Source organism: Tamandua tetradactyla, chromosome 4 (genome assembly GCF_023851605.1).
Source record: "Tamandua tetradactyla isolate mTamTet1 chromosome 4, mTamTet1.pri, whole genome shotgun sequence".
NCBI classification, from domain to species: domain Eukaryota; kingdom Metazoa; phylum Chordata; class Mammalia; order Pilosa; family Myrmecophagidae; genus Tamandua; species Tamandua tetradactyla.
Genome location: NC_135330.1, coordinates 11,665,597 through 11,680,021, shown reverse-complemented (window position 1 = coordinate 11,680,021; position 14,425 = coordinate 11,665,597). Strand labels below are relative to the sequence as shown.

The 14,425-nt window shown below is 37.5% G+C and overlaps 1 protein-coding gene across 1 annotated transcript; it reads left to right on the top strand.

Annotated features, from left to right (window-relative positions):
• The first annotated feature begins 318 nt into the window (after positions 1-318).
• Positions 319-1,251, top strand: LOC143678775 (olfactory receptor 10X1-like). Its single transcript, XM_077155712.1, has one exon. The coding sequence runs from the start codon at positions 319-321 to the stop codon at positions 1,249-1,251; it is 933 nt and encodes a 310-aa protein (XP_077011827.1).
• Positions 1,252-14,425: the final 13,174 nt, after the last annotated feature.

Genomic DNA, 14,425 nt, shown 5'->3' with positions numbered 1-14,425 from the left:
TTATTTAGACCTCAACTCAGGTATATTTCCTATATTGTATAATAATAAGCCAAAAAATCATTTAAAATATTGGCCAGAACAGGCCTTCATGATATATATTCGGTGATTAGTAATTGGTTGCTGAATAAACAAATGAATGAGAAAAGATGTGACCTATATAAACATGATGCTTTGTGAAACTAAATGAAAAAAAAAAAAAAAAAACAAGCCTGGTACTTGGACATTCTTTTCTCTTGTCTTATTCAAACAGCAATTGGTGATTTTATAACTCTAGAAATACTCATCTGTTGTTTCTTTCAGATTTCAGACATTCAAACAATGTGGATCAACCGGATAATCCTGAAGGAATTCATCCTTGTTGGCTTTTCTGTTTATCCAGATATACAGACATTCATCTTTGTGGTCTTCCTTTGCCTCTACCTTTTCACCCTCATGGGCAATGTGGCCATCATGGGTCTAACTTGGGTGGACAGAGCCCTCCACACCCCTATGTACCTCTTTCTCAGCGCACTCTCATTCTCTGAGACCTGCTACACTATGACCATCATTCCCAAGATGCTGGCAGATCTTCTGGCCAAGGACAGAAGCATTTCAGTTGTAGGCTGTGGCTTGCAGATGTGTTTCTTCTTGGGACTTGGTGGCACCAACTGTGTCATTCTCACGTTGATGGGGTATGACCGGTTCCTGGACATCTGCAACCCTCTTAGATATCCTTTGCTCATGACAAATATGGTATGTGGACAGCTTGTGGCCTCTGCTTGGGCTGCAGGCTTCTTTGTCTCTCTGGTAGAGACTTCACTGATATTCAGAGGTTTTTTCTGTAACCCTAACCTTGTGAAACACTTTTTATGCCATATGCGGGCAGTTGTGAAGTTGTCCTGTCTAGACAGTGACTTCACAAAACTCATTGTAACAGTGATCTCAGTGTCAGGTTTGCTGGGTACCTTTATGCTCATCATCCTCACTTACATCTTCATTCTTTCCACTGTCCTCAGGATCCCTTCAACTGAGGGAAAGCAGAAGGCCTTTTCCACCTGTACTTCTCACCTCACAGTGGTCATCATTCATTTTGGTTTTGCATCTATTGTTTATCTGCAGCCAGAAGCCTCGGGAGGAGATGACACACTCATAGCTATCCCTTACACTGTCCTTACTCCTTTCCTCAGCCCTCTCATTTTCACCCTCAGGAATAAGGACATGAAGAATGCTTTCAGAAAGATGCTGGGAAAGGTTGTTGTTTTAGATAAATGATCATTGTTTGATAATGCTGGTTTAATAGATGCCGGATTGTCCCCAGGAGCCAGTTTGGTATTTACCCTATGACCTCTGGGGAAGCCTACACCATTTGCCTTTTACCAGAGGTTCAATGTGGGGATACAAGTGACTGAGTCTGGGACCTCAGCCAACACAAGCATTTCCTTAGCATGTTAAGGAAGTAGTCCAAAACTTCTACTTTCCACTGTCAGGAGAATAGTATCCCTGCTGATGTGAGGCTTCTGCCAATCAAATCTAGGTATCCAGGATAATTCACGGGGTTGGAAAAGAAAGAGTGTGGAAGGAAATAAAGACACAGATGACCATTGCACAGAGAAAATGTTTAAATGTTAAGATTGAGTAATTGGTCTAGGAAAGATTACGAAGCACTGGGTTGCATATCTCAGCAGACAATCCATTTCTGATATGAATGACACCATGTGGTATCCACCAACTATCTATTTGTGTATTTCTGTATTGAGCTGATTTTTAAAGGCTCATGCAATATTGTTTACTAAGTATTTTTAGAAATGCTCAGTTCATGATTGTGGCCTCCCACTGAATGTCAGAGACCAACTCTGCATATGCAAGATATCTTGGAGGTTAGATTCAAAAGAATATACAAGACATCTTTGCCTACTTGGTCAAGCCTATTGGAATCCATGGATGAGGGCTGGTCATAATCCCTATTTTTTCTAAGATAAATCTACTCTACAGTAAATGTTAGAGAACTAAGTCATGATATGGAGGGATTTCATAATGAAGCATGCTTTCAGATATTTTTGAAAGAACACAAAAGTATTAAGAAGGAAACCAGATAGACAAAACAGTAATTCTTTATATAGCCAATAAGAAAATTTGGGAACACTTGGAGGTTATATCACAGAAGCATGGAAAGTGATCTTATTGCAAATTCAGATACACAGTCCTAGGGAATTCCAGGGATACTTTTCTCTGTTCTCCCATTAGTCAATTCATACTCCCTCATACTTCATTGAAGTTTTGGTGTATATAAAATGTATATCTAAAGTATTGAAGTAATTTTTGAATAATATCATTTATGAGACTGTAAAGAAGATAAATGAGATAATGGATGAAAAATATTATGTACACCAATTGGTGAAAGTTTCCAATAGCCATTATCTGTGTTTTTCTCTTGACCCTTTTTTTGTGGTTTACTTCAGTGGCAAGTGTGTTTCTTCTACTTTGATTTTGTTCTTGAGAACTGGTTATACAAGCTAGGGAAGGCATGGGATCTGGGAAATAATTACTCACAGTTTTCCACTTACGGTGGGTGGAGATGATATGACATCAAGTCTATACTCATGTCCTTAAACCCAAATTTGAATGAATTCACCTACATAGGCAATACCTGATGCTGTTAGGGTAGCAGGCAACAGGTATTGCTACTTACCTACTTATTATCCATTCTTCAACTAAAAACCAGTAATTCACTGGGAGGTGGAAAATATCCATACATGTTGAAGTCAGGAAATACTTCACAAATGCCATAAATCGAATAAGAACTCCTACGTGATTTAGTTTCTTGGGATGTTCAAGCAAATAGCAAATGGCAATGAAATGGGTCAGAGTAAACAATGGGAATCTATTAATTCATGGTCTGGAAGCTAAAGGGTAGTCCACTTAAAGTTGTCATCAAGTTGAATAACTATGGAACTTTCAAGGTATGCGTATGTGAGCTTGCAAACCTTGTAACTGACAGTCCGTTTATAAAGTGTATGGAGAGTGTACATTTTAAAAAAGGACAAAAATAAATAAACAAATAAAGGAGAATGACGGGTGCATGGGATATGTTGAGTATTCTTTTCTACTTTTATTTTTATATTTATTCTCATTTTTATAGTTTTTGGAGTAATGAAAATGTCCCAGAATCTGTTATAATGATGAATACACAGGTTTATGATGATACCGTGAAGCATTGATTGTACAACAACAACAAAAAAAGATGTCATCAGGGCAATACTTTCTTCCCTGTTCTGGAGCTGACTGCTGGTGATCCTTGCTCCTTAGTTTGTCATATGCCAAGGCAAACTGAAATATTTCCTTGTCTCTCCTGTCTCTTTTAGGTTTGGTCAGTGTTCAGTTTCTTGATGCTGTCTCTATGACTCTCTCTTTATGTCTGAATTTCATTCTGCCTATAAAGTTTGCTGTTTTGAAACTGCTATATAACTCAGAAAAGGCCATCTTCTTTTAATCCATCTTTGTGGAGGCAGACCTACTGTGGTCAGATCTTTTGATGAGGTTGTTTCCATGGAGATGTGACCAACCCAATTCAAGGTGGGTCTTAAGCCTTTATTGGAGTTCTCTAAAAGAGCTTATAGAGAAAGAGAGAGCTCAGAGAAGTTGATGCAGAAATGCTCTGGGAGAAATAATCAAGGATCAACATGTAGAAGCCCAGAGACATTTTGGAGGGAAGGAACAGCAGACATTGCCATGTGGTTTCCCATGTGATGGAGGAAACTTGCATATCAGCAGACATTCCTCAGATAAGACATCTTACTCTTGACTTAGACATTTTCATGGCCTTAGAACTATAAATTTGAAAACTAATAAATCCCTATTGAAAAAAATAGATTTATTATTTCTGGTATATTGTAGTGAGCAGCTGTAGCAGACAAAAATAAAAGACCCCAGTATTAGCATTAAGACTCATCCCAGTTGAGATGGGCCAACCTTAACTAAAGTAACCTCATGAAAAGTTCCTGCTCATAATGGGTTAACAGCCTCAAGAATAAATTAAGTTTAAGAACATGTTTTTCTGGGATGTGTATTACTCCAAAAGACCACACTCCATCATATGAACCCCAAAGGATGTGTTTTTTCTAAATCTTAAACAGTCATGCTTTCACAGTATCTCAAACGTCTTAAGGCATTTTAGTAACAATGCTATGTGCAAAGTCTCATCAAAATGGTTATTTCTGGGGCACAATTCCCCTCAGTCTGTGGGTTGTGAAACCTAGACATGAAGTTATCTGCTTCTAATACAATGGAAGGGCATGCTTAGGACAAACATTTCCGTTCCCATAGAGAGATACTGGAAGTTAAAATAGGGGTCATGGGTCCCATACAATTCTAAAACACAATAGATCAAACTCCATTCAATTGCAAAGTCTGAAAATCATTTATGAATTGGTAGTTTGTACTTTGGGCCTGTTGGAATGGCAGGCCCACCCCTCCACGCACTTTTTCAATGGATGTGCTCTCCCCAAACACTGGGGTGAAAGTTGTGTCTTCTTCAAGCACATAATGGGTGACCACTGACTCTGTAAACCATGGGGCACAGTCCCCACCCTATATGAGCACTAGGGTGGCAGAACTCTCCTTGACCACCATGGTGGAAGGTCCACACTCATCAAGCACCAGGCCAGACTTGCCTTTTCCACACAAATGAGTGGTCTTGCTCTCTTGGCCCAAAGAGATCTCTTCAGTCTAGTCCTCTGCTTCCATGGTTCTTAGAGTCATTCTCCATTTAATTTATCCCTTCCCTGACCCTTTCAGTCCAGATTGGAAATGTTTCCACTCATGCAAATATCACACACACAAAAAAAACTGGTTGGCTCTGCATGCAATTCACAGGGGTCCAAACCATCAATTTCTGGAATCTTTGTGCCCAGGAATTCATTTCTCAACTTATGCCTTTCCTCTTTTATTTCACTACATATTCTTTAGGGAGAAACCAGGCTGCACTTTCCACATGATGCTTGGAAATTTGTTAGTTTAATACCCAAGCTCATTGCTTTCAAATTCTGCCTTCTATTCAATATCAGAACTCAATTTTGCCAAGTTCTCTGCCATTTTACAACTAGGGTCACCTTTCCTCAAGTTTCTGATAACATATTCATCATTTCCTTAGAAGGCCTCATCAAATGTACTGTAGTGTCTATATTTCTACATTCACTTCAAAGAAATTTATGCCTTTTCTATCAAGAATATCACAATTCTTCCAGGGTCTACCCATTGCCCAATTTCAAAACCATGTCCATATTTTTGGTTTTTACAATAGCAGAGTGCTACTTTGTTGCTAACAAAATCTGTAGTTTCCTGAATGGTCAGAGGAAATATTATGAAACAGGTTAAGCAAAAAATTTATTATCTCAAAGTTTTGAGGCCAAAAGAAAGTCCAAATCAAGGCATCACCAAATAGTTGCTTTCTTCCTGAAGATTGACATTCTGGGGCTGGCTGCTGGTCATCCTTGAGCCTCAGCTTTTCACATGGCAAGGTGGGATCTCTTCTTTCTTTATGTTCATTTTCCTTTCTCCTTCAGTGGCTTTCTCAGTCTGAATTTCATTAAGCTTATAAAGGACTCCAATAACAGAATTAAGACCTATCCTGGTTGAAATGGGCCACACCCTAGCTGAAATAACCTCATCAAACGGTCCAACATACAATGGTTCCCTACACACAAGAATGGATTAATTCAGGAACATATTTTCCTGTAGAAAATATAGATACAAACCATCACAAAATGTCAATTAGAAAAAAGTATATATTTGAACTGGAGGAAATGAAAAGATAACAGATGAAAGCTTGTGAGATACAGCTTGTTCTAGCTTGCAAGCTTGGGAATGCAATAAGCCAGAAACAGAATAGCTTGTAAAAGGGGAAATTATTGAGTTGCATGTTTACATGTTCTAAGACCACGAAAGCATCCAAATTAAAGCAAGGTTATAAAAATGTACAATCTAAGGTGTCAGGGAACGTTACCTTGGTTAAAGGAGGCTGATGATATCTCTCTCAAGTGGAAAGACACATGGCGAGCATGGCGACATCTGCTAGCTTTCTCTCCAGGCTTTTTAGTTCATGAAGCTACCCCCAGGGCGTTTTCTTTCTTCATCTCCAAAGCTCACTGGCTGTGTGGCTCTTGAGTCTCTCAGGACTATTTCTAAAATGTTTCCTCTTTAAAGGATTCCAGTAAACAAATGAAGACCCACCTGGAATGGGTGGAGTTACATCTCCCTCTAGTCAGAGGTTAATACGCAGAATTGGGTGTGCCACATCTCAGTGGAGATAATCTAAACTGGTGTTTATAGCAGAATTATTCACCATTGCCAACAGATGGAAACAGTCCAAATGTCCATCAACAGACACGTGGATAAACTGTGGTATATACACGCAATGGAATAGTATGCAAGTGTAAGACAGAATAAAGTCATGAAACATGTAAAAACATGAGTGAAACTTGTGGACATTATGTTGAGTGAAATGAACCAGAAACAAAAAGACAAATGCTGTATGGTGTCACTTACAGAAACTAACTATCATGGACAAACTATGAGAGTAAAAATTGAGAACACATGTTATCAGAAGGTAGAAAGAGGATAGAGTTTGGGTAGTTGATGCTGAAGGAGTAAGAATGTTCTACTGGATTGACTGGAATCCAGAAATGGATAGTACAAAGTTATGTGCTATGGGGTTGGGGGCATAGAAGTCTGGGGATTTGGCTAGGGAGAGCTGGGTGGGTCACACTGGCAGAGAACCCCCACCCGGGACGCGCGGAGGCACGCAGAGAGGTACAGCTCGGAGGGAGTTCCAGCCCGCCCCAGCTGATGGCGGGGGAGGAATCCCGGGGCAGATCCACAGCCCGCAGCGCCCACGGAGACACCGGAGGTGCGCGGGCTGTCTGCCCCGAAGAGCTCGCCCCAGGATGCTGAAGCTGTCGGGATTGGGCACCCCAAGTAGCCGTCCCATTGGACGCAGTACTGTGGATTGGCTGCCTGCCTGCTATCCCGGGTTCCTGGACCAACCACACAGCCGCCCAAGCCAGCAGGTAAGCCGGTACTTACAGAGGAGAGGAGGTCCCTCCGGAGCGCCACCTGCTGAGAGACTTGGTATGTTCAGACACACACTCTCCTGTCTCCTTAGGTTTTACTCTATTTTTTCTTTTGCCTTTTTCCCTCAATATATGTTTAAATACATATATGTATATTTATACATATTCTTTACTAGTAGTATTACTGTTATTCTTATTTATTTTATTTTTATTCATATACATATTTTATATTTGCATTTTTATTTATTTCTTATTTTTTAAGATTTTATTCTATTTTACTTTATTCCACTTAATTACTTTTTCCTTAATTTTTTAATTTTTACGTTTTTTTCCCTTCTGTGGGCACCGGTCTGAGTTCATACCCAAAATATCTTGGAGTGTCTCCTTCTGACTTTGAGGCCTAATACTGGTGAAATGTGATTTTTTGCTATTGGACTACAGGGAGCCAATAACAATATTTATATTTATAACCATATTATAAACTATTTATGTTTATCACAAAATTATAAATTCTTTATTTAGAATAAAATAAAATATGTAATTTTCATATTATTGTATATTTATATTATATATTATACTTTTTAATGTTTTTATTTTATTATTATTATTTCCTTAGGTTTTTTTTAGGAGGGTACACAAGTCAGGAATCAAGCTTGTGGTGGGAGGGCGTTCAGCCACTGAAGTACCTGTGCATCTCAGATTAGTTTTTAATAGACCCTCAACAAAAATTGTATCCCTACATGAGATATGGACCTAGTGAGGAATTACTGACAAACCAAGAAAAAAAGGAATCCTTAATGCAAAACCAAGTAAATACAAACCTTCAGAAGAATGAAAGAAACCAAATTGCAAAATAACCTTATTAAGATAATCAGATGCCCTGAATACAACAGAAACTCATAAAGCATGTGAAGATCCAACCAGAAATGGCTTCGCCCAACAACCATATCAAAATTCCAAAGGGGACATAGAACATGGAACAACTACTCAAGGATATTTATAAAGAAAGAATGGATATCAGGAAGACACTAGGAGAGCGTTAATAAGAATTCAGGAGATTAAATAAAACATGGCAGATTGCACAGAAATGAAAATACAGTAGAACAAATTAGAAATATACAAGAGACACATGACAGAAAATTGAAAGAAACAGAAGGAGGAATAAGTGAAATAGAAAACAGAACAATTGAACTAAAATGCACAAAAGAACAACAGGCAAGAAAGATGGAAAAAATGCAGCTGGGTCTTAGGGAAATAATAGGCAACAAGAGGCACACACATATAAGAATCACTGCTATACCTAAAAGAATAGAGAAGAGAAAAGGGTTGGGAAAGTTAGTTGAAGATATAGTAGAGAAAACTTTCCAACTCTTGCAAAAGACACAAGTATGCAAATCAAAGAGGCCCAACAAACTCCAAATAGAATGAATCCAAATAGACCTACTCCAAGACATATACTAATCAAACTGTCAAATGTTGAAGAGAAACAGAAAATCTTGAAAGCAGCATGAGAAAAGTAATCTACATACAAGAGAAAACACATAAGGCTGACCAGACTAGTCAACAGGCACCATGGAAGCAAGAAAGCAGTGGTATGATATATAGAAGATTCTGAATGAGAAAACTTTCAGCCAAGAACTCTTTATCCAGCTAAGTTATCCTTCAGAATTGAAGGAGAGATCAAAATCTTCAAAGACAAACAAAGATTGGAAGAACTCGTCAACAAGAGACCTGCCTTACAAAAAATACTAAAGGGAGTCCAGTAAGTTGGAAATTTTTTTTAAAAAAGACAGAAGAGAGAGAGACCTGTAAGAGAGCATAGAATTGAAGAACATAAGTAATAGTAATTTAAAGGATAGAAAGAAAAGGAAAAGGATCTACAGATTTGACCAAAAAACTAAAGGATAAGATGGTAGAGTTGAGAAATGCTTCTACAGTAATTACTTTGAATGTTAATGGCCTAAAACCACCAATTAATAGATATGTTGGCAAAATGTATTAGAAACATAATCCATCTACATGTTGTTTATAAGAGACACATCTTAGACTCAAGGACACACTTGGACTGAAAGTGAAAGGATGGTGAAAGATCTTCTGTGCAAGCCGAAACAAAAAGAAAGCAGGAGTAACTATACTAATAAAAACCAAAATAGACTTTAAATGTAAAGACATCATAAGAGGCAAAGAAGGACACAACATACTAATAAAAGGGATGATTCACCAGAGGAAATAACAATCATAAATATGTATGCTCTCAGTCAAGGAGCTCCAAAGCACATGAGGCAAACCCTCAAAAAATTGAAGGGAGCTATAGACACTTGAACAGTAATAGTGGGAGACTTCAATACACCACTCTCCTCTATAGATAGAACAACCACAGAGAGGATCAACAAGGAAATAGATAACTTAAACAATGGTGTAAATGAATTAAATCTAATAGACATATGTAGATCGGCACACCCCAAAACACCAGGATGTACAGTCTTCTCTAGACACGTGGGACGTACTCCAGGATAGATCAGATGCTGGGACATAAACTGACTCTTCCTAAATTTAATAAGCTTGAAATTACCCAAAGCACTTTCTCTCCTCACAATGGAATATAGGTATAAATTAATAGTCACCAAAGTACTAGAGCTTTCACAAAGACATGGAGATTAAACAACATGCTCTTAAATACTCAGAGGGTCAAGGAAGAAATTGCAAGAGAAATCAGTAAATATCTGGAGATGAATGATAATGAAAGACAACATATCAAAACTATGGGATGAGGCAAAATGCACTGAATGCCTATATTAAAAAAAAAAACGAGAGTGGACCACAGTAGCTCAGCAGGCAGAGTTCTAGCTTGCCATGCCAGAGACCCGGGTTCAGTTCTCGGTGCCTGCCTATGCCGAAAAAAAAAAAAAAAAGAAAGAAAGAAAAGTAACAAAAACAAGCAAAATTGGAGAAGTTAACTGCTCACCTGGACAACTGAAAGAACAACAAATGAACTCCAAAGCAAATAAAAGAAGAGGAATAATGAAGATGAAAGCAGATATAGACAAACTGGAGAACAACAAAACTATAGAAAGAATCAACAAAAACAAAAGTTGGTTCTTTGAGAAAATTAGTAAAATTAATGGACCCCGAGTAAGACTAACAAAGAAAAAAACAGAAAGGATTCAAATAAACAAAATGAGGGGGACCCCATTACCACAGCTTATGAAAACTTGAAAAATCTTTAAAAATCATAAGAGAATATTATGAACAACTACATGCCAACAAACTAGACAATTTAGTTAAATGGACAAATTTCTAGAAACACATGAATTACCTGTACTGGCTCACGAAGAAATAGAAGATCACAACAAGCCAATTACAAGTAAAGAGATTCAATTAGTCATCAAAAATCCTCCCACGTAAAAAAGTCCGGGACCAGATGGCTTCACAGTTGAGTTTTACCAAACATTCCAAAAAGAACACCAATCCTGCTCAAAAGCTTCAAAAAAATGGAGGAAAAAGGAATGTTACCTAACTCATTTTATGAAGCTAACATCACCCTAGTACCAAAATCGGATAAAGATGCTACAAGAAAGCAAAACTACAGACCAATCTTCCTAATGAACATGGATGCTGTGCTGGTTTGAAACATTATGTACCCAGTAAAGCCATGTTTTAATCTTGATTCAATCTTGTGAAAGCAGCCATTTCTTTTAATCTTGTGTCAATACTTTAGGTTGGAATCTTTTGATTAGATCATCTCCATGGAGCTGTGATGCACCCAATTGTGGGTGTGACCTTTTAATTAGATGGACATTTGACACCACCCATTCCAGGTGGGTCTTGATTAGTTTACTGGAATCCTTTAAAGAGGAAACATTTTGGAGAAGAAGCCTCAGAACCGACAGAAACTGACATAGTACGGGACATTTGGAGAACCAAGACATGGGTATTTGGAGATTTGAAACCCAGCAGATGTTGCCATGAGATATTAAGCAAGGCAGAACCTGGAAAGAGGCAAGGGAGGTTAAGAGATGAAAGCCAACCATGGAGAAGCAAAATAGGGAACCCCCATGGGAACAGAGGCTGAAAGCAATGAAACTTAGGAGCAAGGGACCAGCAGATGCCAGCCACTTGACTGCCCAGCTGACACAGGTGTTCAGACCCATCAGCCTGCCTTGAATTTAAGTATCTTTCCTTGAATGCCTTAGCTTGGACTATTTTGTAGGCTTAGAACTGTAAATTTGTAAGTTCTTTAGTTGCCCCTTTTAAAAGCTGTTCCAGTTCTGATACATTGTAATCTGGCAGCCTGCCAACTAGCACAGATGCAAAAATTCTTAACAAAGTACTGGTAAATCAAACCTAGTGACACATTAAAGGAATTATACATCATGACCAAGTTGGATTTATAACAGGAATACAAGGGTGGTTCAACATAAGAAAATCAATCAATGTAGCACAGGACATTAACAAATCAAAAGGGGAAAATCACATGATCATATCTATTGATGTTGAAAAAGCATTCGACAAAATCCAGCATCTTTTCCTGGTAAAAACACTTCAAAAGATAGGAATTGAAGGAAATTGTCTGAATTTCATACAGGACATATACGAAAACAAAAAAAAAACATAGCTACCATGATACTTAATGATGAGAAACTGAAAGCATTTCCCTAACATCGGGAATGAGACATGGATGCCCATTATCACCATTATTATTCAATATGATAGTCCCAGCTGGAGTGAATAGACAGGAGAGAGAAATAAAAGGCGTTCAAATAGGAAAAGAAGAAGTAAACCTTTTATTATTGGTAGATAACATGATCCTATACTTAGAAATCCCTGAGAAACATGTGGCAAAGCTAGTTGAGCTAACAAATTCAGCAGAGTGAAAGGATTCAAGAAAAATGTACAAAAATCAATAATGTTTCTATATACAAGCAATGACCTCTCTGAGGTGACAATTAAGGAAAAAATTCCTTTCAAAATAGTGAGGGGAAGAATCAGGTTTCCAGGAATAAGCCTAACCACAGATGTCACGGACTTATACACATAAAATTACCAAAAAAATTGCTAAAAGAAATAGCAATGACTTAAGTATATGGAAGAACATTCCATGCTCATGGATAGGAAGGTTGGAATGTCATGGAGATGTCAGTTCTACCCAAACTGATCTACAGATTCAAAGCAATGCCAAACAAAATCCCAACAACCTATTTAAAGACTTGTAAAAGCTGATTATCGAATTTATATGAAAGATAAGAGACATTGAGTAGCTACAGATATCTTAAGAAAAGAAGAGTGAAGTGGGAGGATTGTCATTTCCTGACTTTAAAGCTTACTTTAATGCCATAGTAGTCAAAACAGGATGGTATTGGCACAAAGATAAGAAGCTTTGACCAACAGAATAGAGTCGAGAGTGCAGATAGACCACCATATTTATGGACATTTAATCTTTGATAAGGATCCAAAATCCACTAAACTGGATAGAATAGTCTTTTTCAATAAATGTGCATGAAAGAATCAGCTCAGTAGCCAAAAGAATGAAATAGGACACCTACATTACACTCTATACAAAAATTCATTCAAAATGGATTAAAGACTTACATGGAAGAGCCAGTACCATAAAACTTCTAGAACAAAATGCAGGGAAACATCTTCAAAATCTAGTAATAGCAGGTAGCTTCTTAAATTTTACATTAAAAGCACAAGCAGCAAAAGAGAAAATAGACAAATGGGAGCTCCTTAAGATCAAGAACTTTTGTGCCTTAAATGACTTTGTTAAAAAGCTGAAAAAGTAACCAATCAATGGGAGAAAATATTTGGAAACCATATATCGGATAAAGGCTTGATATCCTGTGTACATAAGGAAATTATACAGCTCAACAACAAAAGAACAAACAACCCAATTATAAAATGAGCAGAGGATATGAATAAACACTTTTCTGAAGAGCAAATACAGATGACTAAAAAGCACATGAAGAGATGCCCATTTTCTTTAGTTATAAAGGAAATGCAAATTAAGATGACAATGAGATATCACCTCACACCTATAAGAATGGCCACTATTAAAAAAAAAGACAACTACAAATGTTTGAAAGAATGTAAAGAAGTAGGAACACATGCACAGTTGGTGGGAATGTACAATCATGCACAAGATACTTTGGTGATTCCTCAGAAATCTAAATATTGAGTTGCCCTATGAACTGGCAATACCAATACTCAGTTTACACCCAGAAGAGGTGAAAGCAGTGACACGAACAGACATTTGCACACTGACGTTCGTAGCAGCACTATTCACAAGTGCCAAAAGATGGAAACAATCCAAATGCCCATCAACACGAGTGGATATACAAAATGTGATATTATACATATGATGGAGTATTATGCAGCAGTAAGATGAAATGATGTCCCAAATAGTATGACAACATGGATGAACCTTGAGGACATAATGCTGACTGAAATAAGTCAGTCACAAAAGGACAGATACTGTACGATTTTGTTATTATGAGTTCGGTAAGGCGATCTCAGAAGTTGCACTATAGAATATAGCAGACCTAGAGGTACACAAAAACTAGAGGTGGAGCAAAGTCTACCCAAAAATCTTCAATCTAAATTCAAGGGACTGGATAGAAGTGAAGGAAATAATTAGTGGGTTATAGGTAACGATGCCATATTGAAGGTGAATATAATTGAAAGGGGATGCATAGTGTCAAGTATCCCAACGATTAAATTTACTATTATAAATAAGTTCTCACATGAACTATTTTAATGGTTTGATAATAGAAAGTCAATAATAGAAAGATATAGGGGGAGTACTAGAGAAAAAATTGAATAAATCCCTGTTGTTTACCAACCTACTGTGTGATATTTCTCATAGCATCTAAGAACTTAAGATTTATATATCATATAGATCTGTAAAAACACCACAATCAAAATATCAAATACATACATCAGAGCACAAAAGTTTTCCTGTTATCTCAACATAATCATCCTCTACTGGCTCTCCCTGAACTGTGACCCTTAGGCAACCACTAACCTAAAATAATCTCCATCCTTCCAATATAGTTTACAATTCTGAGGGTTGTATATAAATGGAGAAAGTTGAGTGACTTCTTTCTCCCAACATAATTATTCTGAGATTCATCCATGTTGTAGGTATCAAAATGTGTTCCATTATATTGCCTAGTACTGTTATATTGTACGCTAATCTAGTCACTTGTTGGCGGACACTTGCAGTTCAAATGTTTGTGGTGTCATATGCTTTTATTTCTTGGGAGCATGCCTAACTGGGTTCATATGATAGGTGAATGTTAAGCTTCTGATGTTATTTGGAGAACATTGAGATTTTATAAAACAAAGATATCCCAAATACCATTCACCCAAACTTCCTGGGT

Excerpts from the sequence above, each read along its gene's own strand:
- LOC143678775 (XM_077155712.1), top strand. The coding sequence starts at position 319 with ATGTGGATCAACCGGATAATCCTGAAGGAATTCATCCTTGTTGGCTTT.